Source organism: Scyliorhinus canicula, chromosome 3 (genome assembly GCF_902713615.1).
Source record: "Scyliorhinus canicula chromosome 3, sScyCan1.1, whole genome shotgun sequence".
NCBI classification, from domain to species: domain Eukaryota; kingdom Metazoa; phylum Chordata; class Chondrichthyes; order Carcharhiniformes; family Scyliorhinidae; genus Scyliorhinus; species Scyliorhinus canicula.
This window is the reverse complement of record NC_052148.1, coordinates 260,266,853-260,289,162: the sequence shown is the minus strand read 5'-3', so window position 1 is coordinate 260,289,162 and position 22,310 is coordinate 260,266,853. Positions and strand designations below refer to the sequence as shown.

The 22,310-nt window shown below is 46.5% G+C and overlaps 1 protein-coding gene across 2 annotated transcripts in view; it reads right to left on the bottom strand.

Moving 5' to 3' along the window:
* Positions 1-20,708, bottom strand: part of ppp2cb (protein phosphatase 2, catalytic subunit, beta isozyme) — a 44,648-nt gene extending 23,940 nt beyond the window's left edge. Inside the window, exons 1-2 of one of the 2 annotated variants that reach the window (XM_038792684.1) lie at positions 20,349-20,708; positions 182-391 (exon numbers count right to left, since the gene is read on the bottom strand). In XM_038792684.1, coding sequence (XP_038648612.1) covers positions 182-391; positions 20,349-20,450 — 312 coding nt within the window. In that variant the 5' untranslated portion in view covers positions 20,451-20,708. Of the gene's footprint in view, positions 1-181; positions 392-13,182; positions 13,206-20,348 lie in introns of those variants that run through there. The other variant, XM_038792685.1, reaches the window with a different exon arrangement.
* Between the last annotated feature and the right edge of the window lie 1,602 nt (positions 20,709-22,310).

The window sequence follows — 22,310 nt, the reverse complement described above, 5'->3', positions numbered from 1 at the left end:
CCATGTTCCCAGTAGATATATGTTAGAACAAGGTATAACTAAAATCGGAGTAAGTTTTATTCATACTTCGAACAAATCTGTGGGACTTTGCCAGGTAAGCAATTTCTAGGGAAATATCACCAAAGTGCAAAGCATATAATATAAGGCAGCCGAATCCAAGTATGGAAAGGAAACATCATACCTTTAATGCTACGAGTAATGTGACAGTTTCAACGGAGTAATAACCTCTGTCAACGTAATCTCCCATGAAAAGGTAATTGGTATCAGGGGATTTGCCCCCAATTCTGAACAGTTCCATGAGATCATGAAACTGCCCATGGACATCACCACACACTGTGACAGGACATCGCACCTCCTGTACATTCGACTCTTTTGTAAGAATTTCTTTAGCCTATAGAAGCAAAGAGAAGGAAATTTATTTTACTAAAGTTACTGAAAAATGATCAAAATCTTACATTAAAGACAATTATACCACACAAATAGAGCCTCCAACATATCTCAAAGAATTCCAAACAAATGAGAACTTCCAGTGAGAACTTTGAAAACTATGCTCTATGTATTTAAAAGGGATAGATACATTCCAATGAGAAATAAAAATTCGAAGGGAAGACCCACCATCCATGGCTAGTTGATAAGAGTCAGGTAGTATCAAACTTAAAGAACAAGCAAATACAGTAATTGCTTTTTGGGTGGCATGTCAGAAGATTGGACATAATATAAAAAAAAGCAAAGAATGACTAAAGATGAAGAGGAGGAGAAAAATTAAGAGTACAAGAGAAATCTAGCTGGAAATATAAAAACATTGTAAGAGTTTTTATTTAAAAAAAAGAGTTAAAGTGAGCATTGGTCCCATAGAAAGTGAGACTGGAGAATCCCGGCCAAGTGTTGATGTCGGCGTCAAAACCGGCCCGAGCGACGCCAGCGTCAACGGGCCTCTAGCCCCAGGCATTCACCCCTTCCTAGGGGGCTAGAACAGAGCCGGAGAGCAGTCCGCTGCTCTGGCGCCGCAAGTCGGTGCGCCACGGCCAGCGCATGTGCGCCATGGCCGGCGCGGGTCCGTGCAATATGGAGGAGCCCTAGAGGGGCCCAGCGCGGAGGAACATAGGGCCCCCCATCCCCTGGAATTAGCCTGCCCACCTATCGGTAGGCCCCGATCGCGGGTCTGGCCACCATGGAGGCCCCCGCCCCCTCCACCAGGAGGGCCCCCGCAGCCAGAACGCAGAAGTCCCGCCGGGTGGGACCATACATAATCCACGCCAGCGGGACTTGGCAGGCACTCGGCCCGTCGAGTGCGGAGAATCGGCGGGAGCCGCTGAAAGCGGCCGCCGACAGCGTGGCGGCGACCCCACGTGTGCAATTGACCGGAGAATCGGTGGCCCGGCGTCGGAGCGGCGTGGCGCGATTCTCGCGTCGTCCCCCCCCCACTGCCGATTCTCCGACCCGGCGCGGGATTGAAGAATCCCGGCCCATGTTTTATGTTCTCTCCCTACTCTATTCCAAGGTCCCCACCTGCTTCGAGAAGACCACCATCATTCCGGTGCCAAAGGAGAACCGAGCAATGTCCGGTGGTCCTGTCATTATCATAATGAAGTGCTTCGAGAGGCTGGTCATGAGGCGCATCAACTCCATACTCCCAGAATGCCTTTACCCACTGCAATTCGCATACCGCTGCAACCGGTCCCAGCAGACACCATCTCCCTGGCTCTACACTTCATCCCTGGTGCATCTCAACAAGGATTCCTACATCAGGCTCCTATTTATTGACTACAGCTCTGCTTTCAACACCATAATCCCAGCCAAGCTCATATCAAAGCTCCAAAATCTAGGACTTAGCTCCTCACTCTGCAACTGGATCCTCGACATTCTGACCCAGAGACCACAATCAGTAAGAATAAACAACAACATCTCCACCATAATCCTCAATACCGGGGCCCCGCAAGGCTGCGTACTTAGCTGCCTATACACACACGACTGTGGGGCAAAATTTGGCTCCAACTCCATCTACAAGTTTGCTGAAGACCCGACCATAGTGGTCTGATCTTGAACAACGATGAGTCAGAATACAGAAGGGAGATAGAGAACCCAGCGAAGTGTTGCAACGACAACAATCTCTCCTTCAATGCCAGTAAAAATAAAGGGCTGGTCATTGACTTCAGGAACACACCCGTGTCTCATCAATGGGGCAGAGGTGGAGATGGTCGTCAGCTTAAAATTCCTAGCTGTGCACATCACCAAAAATCTGTCCTGGTCCACCATGTTGACACTACGACCAAGAAAGCACATCAGCGCCTATACTTCCTCAGGAAACGAAGGAAATTTGGCATGTCCACATTGACTCAATTGTTACATATGCATCATAGAAAGCATCCTATCTGGTTGCATCAAAGCCTGGTATGGCAACTGTTCAGCCCAAGACCGCAAGAAACGTCAGAGAGTCGTGAACACCGCCCAGTCCCTCACACAAACCCACCTCCATCTATTGACTACACCTCCCACTGTCTTGGGAAAGCGGGGAGCATAATCAAAGACCCCTCCCACCTGACTTACTCACTCTTCCAACTTCTTCCATCTGGCAGGGGATACAAAAGTCCGAGAACACGCACAAACAGATTCAAAAACAGCTTCTTCCCTGCTGTTACGACTCCTAAACAACCCTCTAGTGGACTGACTACTGCACTCCTGTATGCTTCACCCGATGCCGATGTCTATGTATTTATATTGTGTACCCTGTGTTGCCCTTTTACGTATTTTCTTTTCTTTTCATGTGCTTAATGATCTGTTGAGCTGCTCCCGGAAAAATACTTTTTTCTGTACCACGGTGCACGTGACAATAAACCAATCCAAGTTGTGAAGACGACTACAAAGGTATATAGATAGGTTAAACAAATGGGAAAAAACCTTGCAAATGTAGTATAATACAGTAAAATGTAAAATCGGATATTTTGGTAGGAAGAATAAAAAGATTATCTAAAGAGTGAGATCACAAAACTATGATGCAGAGGAATCTCTGTGTCCTCGTGCATGAATCGCAGAAGGTTAGTATGAATGTTATCATTTATTATGAGGGGAATTGAATACAAAAGGAGATAATGCTTCAGTTATACATGGCATTGGTGTTCAGTACTGGTCTCCTTATTTAAGGAATGATGTAAATACATAAGCAGCAGTTCCGGAAAGGTTTACGAGACTAATACCCGGAATGGAGGATTATCTCATGAGGGAAGATTGGACAGGTTAGGCCTGTATCAGCTGGAGTTTGGAACAATATAGGGTGACTTGATTAAAAAGATACTGAGGGTCGTGACAAGGTGGCGAAGGAGAGGATGTTTCCTTTTGTGGGAGAATCTACAACTAGAGGGTCACTGTTTAAAATAGGGGTCACCCATTTAGGACAGAGACTAAGAGAATGGTTCTCTCAAAGAGTCACAAGTCTTTGGAATTCTCATCCTCAAAAGGCAGGGGAAGCAGATTCTTTGATTTTTTTCTGAAAAGGTGGGCTAGATAGATTCTTGATTAACAAGAAAGTGAAAGGTCCCGCCGTCGGATATTCTTTTTTGGCAGTGTCGGGGTTTTTGCCCCGTTTCCCCCCCACCCGATCTTTTTCGGCCTTTAGGGCTGGAGGGGCGGGCGCCAAACCTAACCGGTGAAAAACCTTGCGGGAGTGTCGGGCAGCCGGAGCAGAGGCATCGAGCCCGGAGTGCGGGGCAGTTGGGAGCTGCGGGGGGCGGAGTCTGAGGCACGAGTCGGCAGCCCCGAATCCAGGACACGTGGCAGCCGAAACGGTGGCAGAGGGTGAGGCAGCTAGAGCAGCAGGACTGAAAGCGAAATGTGGAGCAGCAGAGTGTGAAGCTGCTGGAGCAGTGAGACTGAGGTCAGTGCTTGAAGCAACCGGAGTGGCAGGGCAGGGCACAGAACACAAGGCAGACGGAGCAGTGGGGCTCGGCCCAGAACACGAGGTAGCCAAAGGCAGCATGTAGAGGAGTCGGCACACTTTGGGTGGCTCTTACTTGAGGCGTACATGTTTATGTTTTGTTTTGGAAATTTTTAATGCCCAGTCCTGGGGGCAATTCATGAAGGACTTAGAACTCGTAAAGACGCGAAATATGTCCAAAAATCAGAGGAAGAAGCAGTGAGGAAGGGAGAGAATGAGTGCTCGCCATCGAGCGCGAGGACCAGCCCGGGGGCTGACAAGAGGGCAGAGGCAGGGCCGCTGGGTAGAGCCGTACTGCTTACAGCAGAGAAGATGGCTGAGGTGGTATCTATAGAGCTCGAAAAGCAGTTTGCAAACCATATGGAGGTGATGAGAAAGGAGATGGCAGTGGCACTGATGGTATTGGTAGAGGTGGCAATTGGCCCGGTGAAGGTAGCTGTTGCAAAGGCATCAGGTGAGGTAAAGGAACAGAGTGAGAAGATGAAGGGAGTGGAGGAGGCTATGTCAGCATAGTGATCAGCTCACCTCGATGGGAGATGAACTGTAGAGGGTGATTGAGGCCAATAAGGGGCTCCAAGGAAAGCTGGAGGATATGGAGAACCACTTGAGATGACAAAATTTAAGGATCGTGGGCCTGCCCGAGGGGGGCGGAGGGCGCGAAACCGACAGAGTATTTTGCCACTACACTATATTGGCGGAACTGATGGAGGACCCTCTAGGTACGAATTGGACCGAGTTCATCGGTCGCTGACGCCTAAGCCTAAGTTAAACGAGCTGCCACGGGCAGTGATTATCTGTTTTCACAGATATCACATTAAGGAGAAGGTATTGAACTGGGAAAAGAATGAGTGGGAGGTGCAATGGGCTGGTGCCAAGGTTCATATCTATCAGGACTTGACAGTGCAACTGGCAAAGTGGCTTTCAGCCGAGTGAAGGCAGCATTGTACGACAGTTGAGTGCGGCTTGGAGTGGTGTATCCAGCAAAGCTAAGGGTGACCTACAACTCCCGAGACTTTTATTTTGAAACAGTGGAGGCGGTGGAGGCATTTATGAAGACAGAAGGCTTGGGACAGAAGTAGAGTGGGAAAATGTATATATGTAACTTTGAATAATGTTCCCACTTCGTACTGTTAGAGAGGTTAAATATTTTTGTTGCTGTTCTTTGGAGCGACTTTTTAAAATGAAAAGTATATGTCTGATTGTTTTTTCTTCCTGGGACTGGGCGGGAGGGGAGGAAAAACCTGAGCAGGGGCCCCTGCACTAGCTAACTTAAGTCGGCTAGTGAACAGAGATGATGTGGGGGGAGGGGCTGCAGACATTGGAGCCTGGTGAGCAGGTTTCAATGGGCCTAGGAGGTGAGAAAAGGGAGGGGATCGACATTGGGTGGGTTTCTTAGAGAGGGAGCGTGGGGGGAGATCCTGGGAGCAGGAGAGGGGATGGTGTTCGATGTCAACAATGGATCAGGATGAGTCAGGTTCACTGGGTAGGGCCCGAAATTATGATGATGGTGGCTAAGGAGGGAGGGGGAAAGAGACCCCCTGTTAGAATAGTTATGTGGAACGTGAGTGGGTTGGGAGGCCCAGTGAAGAAGTCGAGGGTGCTTGCGCATTTGAAAAGTTTGAAAGCAGATGTGGTGATGCTGCAGGAGGCTCACCTGAGGGTGAAGGGTCAGGGAGGCTTAGAAAGGGCTGGGTTAGCCAGGTGTTTTACACAGGTTTTGATAGTAGGGCGCGAGGGGGTTGCAATTCTGATGAATAAAAGTGAAATTCCAAATGAAGAAAGTTGTGGCAGATCAGGGAGGTAGGTACGTAATAGTGACAGGGGCATTGATGGGGAGGTTGGTGGCTAAGTGGGCATGGTCCCAACTGGGATGATGCACGGTTTGTAAAGGTGGTGTGTGGGACCATCCCCGACTTAGATTTGCATGAATTGATAGCGGGTGGAGACTGGAACATGGTGCAGGAGCTAAAATTGGACAGGTTACGACTGCGATCGCTTACCCAGTCAGGGGAAGCGAAGGCATTGGCTGGGCTAATGGTGGAAACGGGAGGAGTGGACCCTTGGAGGTTCTTGCACCCGGGGGAGCGGGAGTATTCTTTCTTCTCTTCAGTTCACAAGACCTTTTCGCGGATAGATTTTTTTTGTGGTGGGGGAGTAGCTGTTGGCCGGGGTCAGAATATTCAGCAATTGCGATATCGGACCATGCGCCACACTGGGTTGATATGGTGTTGGAGAAGGCAATAGTGCAGAAGCGAAGGTGGAGATTGGATGTGGGGCTGTTGGGGGACCGAAGGTTTTGTGATAAGACTGGAAAAGTGATTGAAGAATATGTGCGGTTTAATTGTAAGGGTGAGGTCTCACAGGCAGTGGTATGGGAAGCTTTGAAGGCAGAGAGGGGAGGGGGTGATATCGTCAAAGGCAAAAGGTGGATAAGGAGGACAGGGTGGAGCGACAAAGGTTAATAGATGAGATTTGGAAGTGGACAGGAGGTATGCAGAAGATGTGGATCCAACACGGTTGGAAAAGAGGAAAAAGTTGCAGATGAATTTTGACCAGCTGTCCACAAGGAAGGTGGTGCGCCAATTGAGGTTGGCGAGGAGAGCAGTCTATGAGTATGGAGAGAAGGCGGGACGCATGCTGGCAGGTCAACTTCGGAGGGAGGCGGTGGAGAGGGAAATTGTTCAGGTTCAGGATGGGACAGGGAATTTGGTAGTGGCTCCGGATGAGATGAATCGGGTTTTTGAGGAGTTCTATGAGAGGTTGTGTAGGTTGGAACCACTGGGGGAGGATTGGGGAATGCAGGAATTTCTGGATGGTTTGGAATATCCAAGTCTAGGGGAGGAGGATAGGACCACATTGGAGGGGGTGATAGGGGAACAGGAGATAAAGGATGCAATTGGGAGGATGGGTTTCCGGTGGGGTACTATAAAAAATTTAGGGATAAGCTGCCGCCGCAGATGGTGGGGATGTTTGAGGAGGCGATAGGGAAGGGGGTGTTGCCACAGACTTGAGGCAGGCATCGACCTCCTTGTTGCTCAAGAAGGATAAGGATCTGACAGCGTGGCTCGTATCAGCCCATAACACTCTTGAATGTAGATGCAAAGGTGCTGGCGAAGGTGTAAGCGGGTAGGCTGGAGGAGTGCCTCCCGAAGGTGACAAGGGAAGATCAGATGGGATTTGTAAGAAGGAAGCAGCTTTTTTCAAACATTAGGAGGGTTCTGAATGTAGTTATGGCACCAGCGGAAGGGAGACAGACAGAGGTAGTAGTGACGCTGTACGCCGAGAAGGCATTTGATCGGATAGAGTGGAGATGGTGGTTTTAAATTGGGTAAAATGACTTTACAGGAGACAAGGGCAAGTGTCCGCACAAATTATATGAATTCTGAGCATTTTGCTCTACGTCGAGACACCAGGCAGGGGTGTCCTATGTCCCCCCTGTTGTTTGCGCTTGCAATCGAGCCTTTGGCCATCACGTTGAGAAGTTTGGGGGTGTGGAGGTAATAGGGCATTTTTGTACGCAGACGACTTGCTATTGTATGTGTCGGAACCAAGTGCGCGATGGGTGGTATAATGGAGCTGCTTCAAGTGTTGGGTCTTTCTCGGGGTATAAACTAAATTTGGATAAAAGTGAATATTTTGGGGTGTCCCGGCTGGGGGTGGGAGCAAGGGTGGGGGGCCTGCCATTCCATAGGGCAGTAACCCACTTTAGTTATCTGGGGTACAGGTGGCACGAAATTGGGGGGAGCTCTGTAGAGTAAACATCTACAGAGTTTGGTGAGGAGGGTGGAAGCTGATTTGACAAGATGGGATTGTCTTTCTCTATCGCTGGCAGGTCAGATGCAGGCAGTTAAGATGAATGTTTTACTGTGGTTTTTGTTCATTTTTCAGTGCCTGATGATTACCTCGTTTATTTGGTGGTGGTGGTGGTGGTTTGACAAGATGGGATTGTCTTTCTCGATCGCTGGCAGGTCAGATGCAGGCAGTTAAGATGAATGTTTTACTGTGGTTTTTGTTCATTTTTCAGTGCCTGATGATTACCTTGTTTATTTGGTGGTGGTGGTTGGGGGGGGGGGGGGGGGGGGGGGGGGGGGGGGGGGGGGGGGGGAGAAAGAGAGAGAGAGAGAGAGGAGAAGGGGAGAGTGAAGGTGGCCAAGATTAGGAAGGTGCAGTCAGGGGGGTTGGGTCACCCGAATTTACTGTATTATTACTGGGCAGCGAATGCCGAGAAGGTGTGGGTGATACCCAGTGGGTTAGAATGAAGGTGAGCCTATGCAGGGGGTCGGGGTTGAGGGTGTTGGCAACAGTGCCGCTCCCGATGGACCCAAGGAAATACTCTGAGTCCGGTGATAGTGGTGACGCTCAGGATCTGGAGGCAGTTGCGCCAGCACTTTATGTTGTGGGCGGGGTCAAGGAAAATACCAATTCGAGGGAATCATAAATTTGAACCTGGGAGTGAGATGGGAATTTTCGGTGATGGGAGGAGAGGGGAGTTAGGGTATTAACAGGATTTGTTTCTGGGAGGCCGGTTTGTGAAGTTGGAGGAGAAATATGGGTTGGGGCAGGGGGAGATGTTTAGATATATGCAGGTCCGAAATATTGCCAGGAAGGAGGTACAGAGCTTTCTGATTGCACCGGCCACCATTCTGTTGGAAGAGATATTGACGGCAAGGGGATTGGAGAAAGGGCTGGTGTCAGCTATTTATGGGGTTATTCTGGGAGAATATAAAGTATCACTGATGGGGTTAAGGCAAAGTGGGAGGAAGAGTTGGGGGATGGCATGGAGGAGGGGTTGTGGTGTGAGGTGCTTCAGAGGGTGAATGCCTCAACTTTGTGCACGAGGTTAGTGCTGATACAGTTGAAGGTGGTATATAGGGCGCACCTCACAAGGGCAAGACTGAGTCGACTTTTTGAGGGGGTGGAGGATGTTTGTGAACGCTGTGGGGGAGCCCCCCCGCAAATCATGTTTTGGTTCTGCCCAAAACTGGAGGGAGCTCTTCAGAATTCTCAGCTGGTAGGGGAATTGAACCCACGCTGCTGGCCTTGTTCTGCATCACAAACCAGCCGCCTAGCCTACAGAGCTAAACCAGGTCTTTAGGATAATCTCAGGAGACTCGAATCAGGCCCCCAAGAAGCCATATTTGGGGTGTCAGATCGGCCTGGGTTGGAAGTGGGTGCTGAGGCAGATGTCTTAACCTTTCCCTCGCTGATTGCCCAAAGGCAGATTCTGTGGGGTGGAAGTTGACTTCTCTGCTCTGTGCCTCAGCGTGGCGGGGGACCTGCTGGAATTCCTAACACTCGAGAAAATAAATTTCGAGTTGAGGGGGAGGTTGGAAGGGTTCTGCAACTCATGGGCCTTGTTCATCATGTATTTTTACAAATTGGATGACATCGAATATTGGGGGGGGGGGGGGGGAATGTATAAATTAATGATTATTCTTTTTCATTGGTGTTTTATATTCAAACTTTGGGAGCTGTTTGAGGGTGGATGGGATGAGGGGATTGTTGGCTAGGGGATTGCCATTGCATTTGTTATTGTTAACTATTTGTTGCTGCAAATATGAAAATGTGAAAAAGGGGAATAAAAATATTTATTAAAAAAAAACAGAGGGCGAAAGGTTACTGGGGGTAGTTGTTATTGTGGAGTTGAAGATGGTGATGATGATCTCAACCATGATTTTATTGAATGGCAGCGGATCAGGCTCGAGGTGCCGTTTGGACTACTCCTGCTCCTAATTGATATGTATGTATTTCAACTTTGAGTAAACATGCAACCTTTTCAAAAAAGGAAAAATACACTTACTGGTGGCATGAGAATATATTCACTTTTTAGCACTCGTGAGTATAGCTGACATGAATGACAAAAAAAAAGCATTTTCATCCAATATAAGCTACAGTTACCAAAAAATAATACTTTGATAATTCAATGTATTAATTTCTCCAATAAAATGCCAGATTAAATTACGGCAATCCCATTTAACTGCTACAAATCAGCAGTGGAAAACAAATAGCCATTTTGGAACCTGCACTAGATGATAAAAACAATTGAAAATGAAATGAAATGAAAATCGCTTATTGTCACGAGTAGGCTTCAATGAAGTTACTGTGAAAAGCCCCTAGTCGCCACACTCCAGCGCCTGTTCGGGGAGGCTGGTACGGGAATCGAACTGTGCTGCTGGCCTGCTTTAAAAGCCAGCGATTTAGCCTGGTGAGCTAAACCAGCCCCTGGTTTATTTGGGGATACAGTACATTCTTGTTACCACCTTCATGATAGCGTTACGCAAGGGTGCAATTAAGAGTTGTGCAAGGGTTCGCAAGTGTGCTAGTCTCTTCTGGGCAGCTCCCCAAGGCAACACAACAGGGCAGCATGGTAGCACAAGTGGATAGCACTGTGGCTTCACAGCGCCAGGGTCCCAGTTTCGATTCCCCGCTGGGTCACTGTCTGTGCGGAGTCTACACGTTCTCCCAATGTCTGCATGGGTTTCCTCCGGGTGCTCCGGTTTCCTCCCACAGTCCAAAGACGTGCAGGTTAGGTGGATTGGCCATGATAAATTGCCCTTAGTGACCAAAAAAAGGTTAGATGGGGTTATTGGGTTAGGAGGTAGGGTGGAACTGAGGGCTTAAGTGGGTTGGTGCAGACTCGAAGGACCGAATGGCCTCCTTCTGCACTGTATGTTCTATAACGCCAGGAGAAGGGTGTGGTAGGTGTGGTGTGGAAAAGAGGATGCAAGTGAACATGCTCCTTCCTTTTTTTCAATTTCTGAAAATGGACAGCCTGTGGCTTCTAGGAGAAACATTGCAAATCACTGGTGGTTTACACTGATGGGCGCTCTACCCTATTTTATAAGACAAGTATACATGAATGGCACCATTTTCACTCACCCACAAAAACCTAACTGTGTCCAGCCATTTATTACATAACATAGATTAATGTTCTTTCTTACATTACTCTATTACATATGATCATCCAGATGGAAAATATTCCTTACATTAGACCTAACTTAGAAGTTTACTGGTGAACTTGTGCCTAGTCCTGTTATCAGTTAGTTTAAAATAACATCCTTGGTTAAACATCCTCATCTGAATTGCTTGGGGCTGAATGTGTATCGGATTTCGAATATAATGCACGGGGCCTGCACACCAACAGCGCACTGGAAACTGCGAATTGCCCGGAAACCTTCCCAGAGCCTTGTGGGATTTCTCACTCGTGATGTCACATCGGCTCTCGAAAAAAGGGATGCTCAACCTGTACTGGTTAGCATTTAAACCAAGGTCATCTCTCAAGGCTGAAATGGCGAGTGTTGGAATTCAAAGGAGTTGTCATGAACAAGTTGGTAGGGAAGACTTGAAAGGCTAAATATTGGCGCATACTTCTAGGAGTCCAAGTTGCTCCAACCTTAGCGCAGTTGTTGGACTCGAGACATTAGCTGACCAAAGGGATTCCATCCCAGCATCCTAAATAGGATCCAGAGCTGAAAGGCCGTTGTCTAAATCACTGTGCTACGTATTTACAAACATAAATGACCTGAACATATATTGTCCATACATCACTCAGATTTCAATGAAACATCATGGTGTGAAATTTTGTATTATGCTCACATATTAGGGTAAAATACTTGCAATCAGAGACAATTTGCCCCCGAATGGAGATCAGTTAACTGCATTTAGATTGCATGTAAAGCTCTTGCTGGTATTCACAGGGACAGGAGCATTTTGAGGTCATGGAGTAAGAACATTGAACTCTTAATGGATCAGCTGAATAAAGCATTGAGCAGCAGAGACAGTGCTGTCAGACTGCTTGCCTGACATCCAGCTTTAGATGAACTACAATTTTCTACAGCCAAATAGTTGTTAAAACAAACCCATTTTTCTTTGTTCTATTATGGGTCAGGGTTTAGAGAACCCCAAAGTGTATCAGGGAGTTCACCTGATCTACAACTTTTAATAGATTGTGGTTATGGGGAGCACACGGGCTTACTCTGCAGGGGTGGTGCAAACAGAAATATACAGTACCTTTAAATTAAAACAATGTTTATTTATGAAACTAGTTAGCACTTTATAAACCCACAGTAAACGTCTTAACAACTATCAACACCAATAAATCCCCAAAGAAGACAGTAATCGACAATCTTTAATTAATTCCCAAACAACATCCAGAAAAAAAAACCCTGAACAGAGGTCAGGTTTAAATTAACTATTGAGAGCAGTCAGCACTTTGAAATCACTCAATTGATTTGGAGACAGTCCTTAGTTTGCAGAGAGAGATCCTTATGCAACTCCTTGCTTTGCCTGCAGCTATCCAGCTCTCAAAACAAAACTAACCACACCCTGTAGCAAACAGCCTAAAACGAAAGTAAAGCAGACAGACAGCCCAGCTCCACCCACTCTCATGACATCATGGCTGCTCTCTAATAAACCCCCATTTCTTAAAGGTACACCCACAATAGCTATTCAATACACCCCCCATTTCTTAAAAAGGTACTCTCACATGACAGTTCCAAAACAAAAATTCATACCCGTGCTCCCAATTTCAACTAATCACCATGATCGTTAGGCTAAACAAAATAGCTTACAACCAACCTTCATATTGGTCATTTGCTTGAGCCTCCATCCCCAAATCCACTTTGTTACAAAGACCACCTCCGTAACATCATCCACACCTAACTTAGCGTATCGACTGCTCAAACCCTCAATAGCCACCTCAAGATTTGATTATTCTAATATTCTCTTGACAGGTCTCCCATCATTCACCTTTAATAATAATCTTTATTGTTGTCACAAGTAGACTTACGTGAACACTGCAATACTGTGAAAAGCCCCTAGTCGCCACATTCTGGCGCCTGTTCAGGTACACTAAGTGAGCATTCAGAATATCCAATTCACCTAACAAGCTGGTCTTTCGGGACTTGTGGGAGGAAACCAGATCACCCAGATGAAACCCATGCAGACACGGGAGAACGTGCAGACTCCACACAGACACCCAAGACGGAATTGAGCCTGGGAACCTGACACTGTGAAGCAACAGTTAACCATTGTTCTATTGTGCCGTTTAGTAACCTTAAGACTATCAAAAATTATATTGCCCATTTCTTACCCACTACTTCCATCCTAGTAGATTTAAATTTGGTCCCCATGACCTTTAATTTAAATCCTTGAGTTTAAACCCCTTTTGAGCTCCAATCAAAGGTGTTATAGGGCACCAAGAGCGAATTCCTCAATTCCCACGCTCCCAAGTACAGAAACAGTAAATTTACCTGATAACCTTACTCTCTTGTGGCACGGTTGCCAGCTCAGCCACTAGCTCACCCAAGTGATAATGTTTCATGTGAGAGATTATACAGAGTGCTGGCACTCCACTTGAACTCTGTGAATTAAGCCTAATCTGTGATCCAGTCCTCACCAAATCCGCTGACATAGTTATCCAGGAATCATTAGAATGTACAAGAATCAGGAGCTCTGGGCAACCTTTCCAGTTACTAGTCCAGAGGCATGGAGGTCAATTAGTAATTTTAACCCCCAAACAAACAAAATATTCTATAGACCTCAAAACTTTCACCAATTCTATTTAAGGTCCATCAATCTGTTCTCTCCAGTCTTCTTCTTGCGCAGTGCCTCAGGGTCAAGGATGACTTGCTTTCACTGCAGTGAGGTGGGTTCTGCGGTGGATGAATAGTCCAATCCTGGATCTGCAGACTTTGCCACATGTTTGGCAGGTGGTGTTTGAGGAGGTTGATGGGTGGGACGCTCTGAATTCTGCACTCTCTTGTTACTATTTATGCTTGACCTCCCAAGTCCTCCACCCTGCGTCACTCGAGGTGATTGGCGCCTACGCAGATGCTTCTTCTCCACTTTGTGCGTTCTAAAGCAAGTGATTCCCACACGTCAATGGGGATGTTGCATTTATTTAGGGAGGCTTTGAGAGAGTCTTTGTAGCGTTTGCTCTGACCTCCTAGCAATTGCTTCTTATTGCGGAGCTCAGAGTACAGCATCGGGAGTCTTGGGTATGTGGGTAATGTGGCCCGCCCATCGCAGCTGGTCGAGCGTAATGGGGATAGTGCCTGGGAGAGGATGCTCACTTTGATACACCCACTCACTTTGGTAGACCTATCCTGTCAGTGGATTTGCTGGGTGATAGCTCTCCAGGGATTGGGTATCTGCAGTACATTGTCCAAGTTTCTGATGCATAGAGGGCAGGGACCACGGCTACTCTGCACACCATGAGCTTGGTGCTGGATTTGAGGTCTCAGGCTTTAGACACTCTGTTCCTCCAAAGACTGGACTGTCACGTTGGAGTCGATGCTGGATTTCATCGCCAATTTTGCACAAGGAATACATTTTTGGAAGTTCCTCTCGGTCAACAAATGAAACTACAAATATTTGAGCTCTACCATTTATAACATATATGAGGGAGGGTCAATGAGTATAGCCAAATCCTTATACTGCACACTGGCCTCCATTTCCGCCCCTTAACACTCAAACTCTGAACATAACTCTGGATTTATCCCTAAACAACTTAATATTTAAAGCGGCTTTGAGCCATTGCCACCAGGATATTGTACCAAAGATGAATCTGAAATAAGACCTAGCAGAAACCCTGCAGAAAATATAGCCTAGACTTTGTGATATACACCTCATAGGACACAAATCTATAATTCTACTGTTGCCTCAATTGATGCATTGAGCATCCTAATTTTCTTCGAACAGATGCATGACATATTGAAATGTAAAAATACTGGTATCTCCACAGCAACAGCACAAGGCAGGGGTGTTTAACTAGACTGTGCAAAATCTCAAATGAATGCTCTTCCAATTTTAGAATAAACAGAACTTTATTTAGGGACACTATCAGGATCATATAATCCCTACAGTGCACAAGGAGGCCAATCGGCCCATCGAGTCTGCACCAACTCCACCCAGGTCCCCACCCTATCTCCATAACCTTGTAACCTAACCTGCACATCACTGCATCCCTTTCTTCGTGACCTTGTAACCCAACCTGAACATCACTGAACACTAAGGGGCTATTTTAGTATGGCCAATCCATCTAACCTGCATATCTTTGGACTGTGGGAGGAAACCGGAGCACATAGTGAATGTACGAACTCCACACAGTCACCCAAGGCTGGATTTGGACCTAGGTCCCTGGCGGTGTGTGACACCATGCTGCCAGGATTGGGGGGTCATTATTCAGTCTGCATGACCTGCTCACCTCCCATTGTTTTTAGAAAGAAGTTGGCCACCATCCGGCATTATCTTCCTAGCTGGTCCTGGCATGTAGGTGCTCCTGGACCACGAACCCAACTTTCAGCCATAACAGACATTCAGCCTCATGGAATAAACTGAACAGTTCTGGCAGTAATGACACAAACAAACCACGTATCCTGAAAAATGTAAACAGATTAACGGTTCATTTGGCGGTGTAATTTTGCACAGGATTTAGCAAGAGCAGGTTGCTTAAAAGGCTTCCAGCTGGTTATGGCTTGTTTTTAAGAAAGGCTGTTTGTCCAGATTTCAGGCAAGAAGTGGGGACAATTTTATACTGTGTCCTGAATGGATCAAATAAAAAGGACCACATAGCGGTTAAGAATGCAATGACTTGCCAGCCCTGTAATTACAAAATCTAAAATTGCTACTTCGCTTTGTGTTCAGTTTTAAATAGCTGTTTAAAAACGACTGATAAAATTGCAGGTTTTGCAGGAACTTACTATGGGTGGCAGTGCTCTAGAGTTGACTAACTTGTTTTTGCTTGGAGTGGAATGCAGCAATTCTAAAACAATGCAATCAAACCCAAATCAAAAAGGTTCAAAGCATGATACTCTATTTCTGTGTTAACACAATTATATATTCTTCAAATCAACATGGTTTTGCTGCATAGATACATCTCCAGCTGGATTTTGCTGATTGGCACGTTAAAGAAGCTGCTGATGGCAGCACGGTGGCACAGTGGTTAGCACTGCCGCCACACGGTGCAGAGGTCCCAGGTTCGATCCCAGCTCTGGATCACTGTCCGTGTGGAGTTTGCACATTCTCTCCATGTTTGCGTGGGTCTCGCCCCCACAACCCAAAAATGTGCAGGGTAGGTGGATTAGCCATGCTAAATTCCCCTTCAATTGGAAAAAATGAATTGGGTACTTGAAATGTATTTTTAAAAAGCTGCTGTACTTAGGTGTTAAAGAAACAAGGCGACACTAATAATCGTGATCTGCTCATGTCTGTATCATCATTCCTTGTATTGTGACAAATGCAGGATTTTAGCTATATTGGATTAAAAACATTTGGCAATTTACGGGTTAAGTCTGTTTAGAGTGCGTTTGACTGCAGTAGTCATGTTTTAAAAATAATCTTGTTTTGCAAGATCATAATGCTTTTAGAAGCCAGAGGTGAAATTGACGAGAGTAAAACACCTGTGCTAATGCACTGCTTGACTTGGGGGGGGGGGGGGGCTGTCCCTGGGGAGTTAATGTTTTTGAATCCTGACCAATTAATTTTTCAATTTGGGGAGATGGTGGTGTAATAGCTGGATGGAGGCAAGACATTCAGACATTGTGAGAAGGTTTTCAGTTAAATTTTGATCTGGCTATCCTTTAGACTACAAGTAAAGTCTGACTGTTAAAAAAATATTAATAGTATTTAAAGCAGTACAGACTTGTCAGAGGACAAGGGGGAAAGCTGAAACCAACAAAACAAGTTTTTGAAGACATCCAGCCAGAGCCTACAGGGATTCTAACAGGAGCAAAACTCTGTTCTTGAAATCATGTATCACTCTGTGCCATTGGGGTGTCGAATGGATTGAGAACTGTATGTTTTTCTTTCTTGTTGCTTAATTGGGAATAGAGATAGGAATTAATGTTACTGTATTTAGTAGTATTGCTCAAGGGGTAATCATAAGCTATTTTTCAGTGTGAGGTTAAAGATTTTAATATTGTGTTAATAAAGTTTGTTTTAAAAATACCAAATTGTGTAATCAATCCTGGAGCGAATCATTCTTGCCGCAGTCTTACAAAAAGAAACTGAAATATTGGGGTTTCGGTCCAGTGTCCGAGCCACTGTTGGGGTCTGGCCTGGGACCATAATAATATTCTTTATTCAGTTCTACAATTTCTCTCCTCACCTCATACCTCGAATACAGCAAGAAACAGTGCCTTCTGGCTTAACAGTTATCTGGGTCAGTCAACAAGGCAGACTTCAAAAATCTAGAAATATCCAGTATAAATGGGATGCTATTTGAACCGTGTTGTGTTGCACCGAGTTTTTTTTAAAAAAACATACAGAATTGGTAACACGTCCGGTCTCCTGGATTAAGTATTTTCTGACTAAAAAGGTCACAAACAAGAAAAAGCTTTTTCTTCTGAAGTATTGGCTTCTCGCCACAATTTCTCCTGATTATAAATATTGGCTCTAACCACATTCTCTAAAAATCTAAAATAGGCAACCACGTCCTGCAGTACTATACTATAGTACACAGCCAGGATGATTGACAAGCAAACTGGACAAGGATTGAGAATTTACCGCGAAAACGCAATATTTCATTTTATTTTTGCAAGACTGTGCGGCAAGAATTATTGTACAAATGTTACTGCAACTGATCTTTGACCACAGATTATTTGGATAAATTTAATGTCAAAACATGGGAGAATAAATGAGAGAAAAGATTCTTCAAAATAAACGTCCACAGTAATGCAGATTAAGCTTCTGTGACAAAATCTTAACTGGTAGTGACATACTTGAAACTGTATAGTCCTTTCTCAGACCAAAAAATAGGCATGTTAATATGTCGCAATAGAGTGATAATTTGCACCTGTAATTTTCAACAGGTCAGGAGACTCTGCCCAGTGCGGCCAAACGGAGATGGGGGTTAATTTTTCTGCTCAGCGTCTATGATCAAACACAAATACACCATCTGATGCCTTCTCAGATGAGCGGATTCAAGAACAGCATAACTAACAGAACAGTGCTGCAAAGGATTGGATTGTTGTACAACCATTGACTTGGCTAGTAAACAGTTTAGCCAGAACACCAATTAAAACATTTAACATATTAAGAAAGAGTTGCACAAGATGATCAAGACAAATTGTATTGTTGTTCAGCAAAGCAAATTTTGTTGAATAATAGCATATTAAAAGATAAAACCGAACAATGGGGCATAAGTACAGGCTTTTTCGTACAGCCAACATAGTCTCTGACCTGCCTATAATTGAAGGTACGAGCACAGGTTTGCAAGTGCATAGCCAAGAGAAGCAATTGGAACAAAAAGGAGTTGGGATGAAAGCTCCACCCAAACCAATGAAACAAGTACAGGAGAGGTGGAAGCACTGATCTAATAGAAATAAAGAAACAGTAAAGAACCAAGAACATGGACCATCCATTGCTAAAACACATTCTCTTCAATATTGGCATGAGTACTTGCATTCGTTAGTAACTGGGCAAACTATTTTGGTTGCTTCTTACAGACAGCACCTGGACAACACGTTTTTGAGAGTATATGATCTGGCTAAATCATCGGACTTGTCACTTCTGGACCTGACTCCAGCCCTGAGTAATTGGACAGAGTTCCTTGCCAAGGACTTAATATGGGATATCACAACTTAGTCCTCACTAAAGAGCACATTTGGCACAAAGCTACACGTAATTTGACAATTTATCTATCATCGGAGTCCAACTAACATTTTGGTCCTCCCAATCTATCTCCCCTATAATAGTTACAGTTCATAGTTAGGTTTATCGTTGCAGAGCATTTTCACCAATGAATCAGTGATTCAGTGGATGGAAAATAAGGTCAAACAATTAATAGTAAAATGGGAAACTAAAAGCAAATAACAAATACTGGTGGCTTCAGAAGCAACAACCTCTTTAACAAAATCAATTGAGCTTAATAGAAACTAGAAAAGTTCAACTAATTTGAGCTTCTAAGATGCAGCAATTCCATTCCATTATTATACTTCAATCCCAAGATGAAAGGAGCATTGATTTATATTGCTAAATATAGCAACTACCAACTAAAATTCTTGATTATAACCTTTCACAGCAAAAGGCAAATCAACCTTCAACTAAAGTATTGACTTTCTACCAACAATTTCTGTTGAGTATATTTCGCAAACAATAGGGCACTGTGTGTGAACATTATTTGCACAATGTGCACTTTATTATGAAGATATTCCATTCCAAAAGACAGCAAAGGTAACAACTTGAAAAGTTAACTCTTTCTCTCTCCACAGATGCCAAATGTCTCCATATTTCTAGCAGTTTCTTAATTCTTCTAAAGTATTTTCCATTAGTATTAACCCTTACTTAAATTGGTTTTGCCTCAGTGCCAGTATTTTGACATTCTGAACACCACCCTTTAAAAGGATTACACGTATTGGAAATGAACAGAGAAACTGGAATTGTTCTCCTTGGAATCAAGAAGGTTGAAGGGAGATTTAATAGTTATTCCACATAGAAAAAGGCTCATAAGGGAAAGATGTTTTCACAGTGCAGGTTATGATCTGCAATTCTCCATATTTAAAAAGGACAGTTTGAAGTATAATTAACAGTAATTATTTCCAGGACAATGAAGAAAAAGTAGGGAATTGGAATGCGTAGCACGATGGCGGTGGTTGGTACTATTGCCTCACAGCACCAGACAGCCAGGTTCAATTCCGACCTTAAGTGACTGTGCGGAGTTAGCACTTGTTCCCCGTGTCTGCGTGGGTTTCCTCCAGATGCCCTGTTTCCTCCCACAGTCCAAAGATGTGAATTGGCGGCGCTAAATTATCCCTTGTGTCCAAAGATGGGTAGATTAGGGGGGTTTATGGGGATAGGGTGGGAGAGTGGGTCTAGGATGCTCTTTCAGAGAGTCGGTGCAGACTCAATGGGCCGAATGGTCTCCTTCTGCACTGTAGGGATTCTATGGTTGTTATGGGACCAATTCGATAGATCTCACAATGAGTCAGCAAAGGCACTGTCGCTCAAATGTCTTCTCGATAGAATCGTGGCCAAGACGTTATTATAAATTCAAACAGGACCGCCAAGATTTTGCATGGCCAAAAGGAGTGGGAATCTCGAGTACGTTCTTCCAGAGCTACCACAGATTCAATGGGCCGATTGGCCTGAAATATGGAAAATAATTACTGGAGTTTGCACGTAGCAAAACAAAAAAAGTCTGCAATGGTCTTTGGATGAAGAGCACAAAAGGATGGGTTGGGACTGGTTAAAAGGTGTAGAGAGGTATGTGTGTGTCAACCTCCCCTCCCCCACCGACCGGAAACGGCAGCGGACCGGAAGTCCCCCGCCCCGCGAGGTGGGCGGGCTGCTGTCCCACTATTTGGCAGCCGGGAAGCGGCGACAGGGCAAAGGGCGTTGGCGCAGTATTTGGCAGGGCGACCGCCAGCGAATGGGCTCGCGCCCCTCACACAGGCCGCCCGCCGGGCTTCTGGCTCACCTTCTCGCACAGTGTCCGCACTTGGTTCTCGTTGAGTTGCTTGCACTCGTTCAGCTGCTCGATCCAATCGTCCAGCTCCTTGGTGAACGCCTTACTGTCCATAATTGCCCGGGCGCGGCTTTTCTATATAATAATCGGGGGGGCAGAAGCTCGAGAGGAAGGGGGATGGCGGCGGTGGGAGGTTAAAATTTAATAATAAATAAGTTACATGGACTCGGCACCCCTGAGAAGGTTCAGCGCCGGCCGTCACTGTGAATGTGGGGAAGGAGAGAGAGAACGGGTGCGTGGGGCCGGGGTGCGCGGGCGCACGCACATACGTCAACGCGCGCCCACGTGCTGGAAGTCGGTTTGTCGCCGATTTGAACGGGCGCGAGCGCCGGCCGTTTCCGTTACCCCGCCCCCCGGGCCTGACGTCCCCCGCCCCCCCATCGCTGGCCTGACGTCACCCCATCGGCATCTCCTTCCCTCGCGCACACATACCCGCCTCCTCCGTCTCTCCCACGTGATGCCCTCTTGCCCCGCCCGCCCCCTCTCGCACGTGACCTATTTTCCTCCCTCGACGTCACCACCATCTCCCTCCTGCGCCACCTTCAGGCTGGGAGGACTAACTCAACAACTTCAGCAACACTACCCTCCTGCTCGCCCCCCCCAACTTTTTAAAAAAAAAATAATTTTTATTGGAATTTTTTGAAAAATATATATCAACAAAACAATAATAATAATAAACACCCCCCGGCACCCGTAACAACACATATAGCAAACACCCCCACTCCCCCCAACCCCAATAAACAACAAAATCAATTAACAATAAGCAAATTAACTTAAACACTATACCCCTAAACCTCCCCCCCCCACCTTTCCCCCCACCTTCCCCCCCCCCCCCCTCCACCCCGGGTTGCTGCTGCTGCTGACCTAGTACCTTATCGTTGAGCCAGAAAGTCGAGGAAAGGCTGCCACCTCCTAAAGAACCCTTGTACCGACCCCCTCAGGGCGAACTTGACCCTCTCCAGCTGAATGAATCCCGCCATGTCATTAATCCAGATCTCCACGCTCGGAGGTCTCGCATCTTTCCACTGCAGCAAGATCCTCCGCCGGGTTACTAGGGACGCAAAGGCCAAGACATCGGCCTCTTTCGCCTCCTGCACTCCCAGCTCCACCCAAACCTCAAATATCGCGAGTCCCCAGCCTGGCTTGACCCTGGATCCCACCACCCTCGACACCGTCCTCGCCACCCCCTTCCAGAACTCCTCCAGTGCCGGGCGTGCCCAGAACATATGGGCATGATTCGCTGGACTCCCCGAATACCTGACGCACCTGTCTTCACCCCCAAAGAACCTACTCATCCTAGACCTGGACATGTGGGCCCGTTCACCACCTTGAACTGGATGAGACTAAGCCTCCCACATGAAGTGGAGGAGTTCACCCTCTCCAGGGCGTCCGCCCATGTCCCCTCCTCAATCTGCTCCCCCAGCTCCACCTCCCACTTAGCCTTCAGCTCCTCTACCGACGCCTCCCCCACCTCCTGCATTACCTGGTAGATGTCAGACACCTTCCCATCCCCGACCCACACCCCCGAAAGCACCCTATCCCTTACCCCCCGTGGGGGCAGCAAAGGGAACCCCTCCACCTGTCACCTAGCAAACGCCTTGACCTGAAGGTACCTGAACATATTCCCGGGGGAGCTCAAACTTCTCCTCCAGTTCACCAAGGCTGGCGAACCTCCCGTCAATAAACAGGTTTCCCAACTTCCTAATGCCCGCCCTGTGCCACCCCAGGAACCCGCCATCCATGTTCCCTGGGACAAACCAGTGGTTCCCCCGCAGCGGGGCCTCCACCGAGCCCTCCCACTTCCCCCCTGTGTCGCCTCCACTGCCCCCAAATTTTGAGGGTAGCCGCCACCACCGGGCTCGTAGTGTACCTCGTTGGAGGGAGCGGCAGCGGCGCCGTTACCAGTGCCTTCAG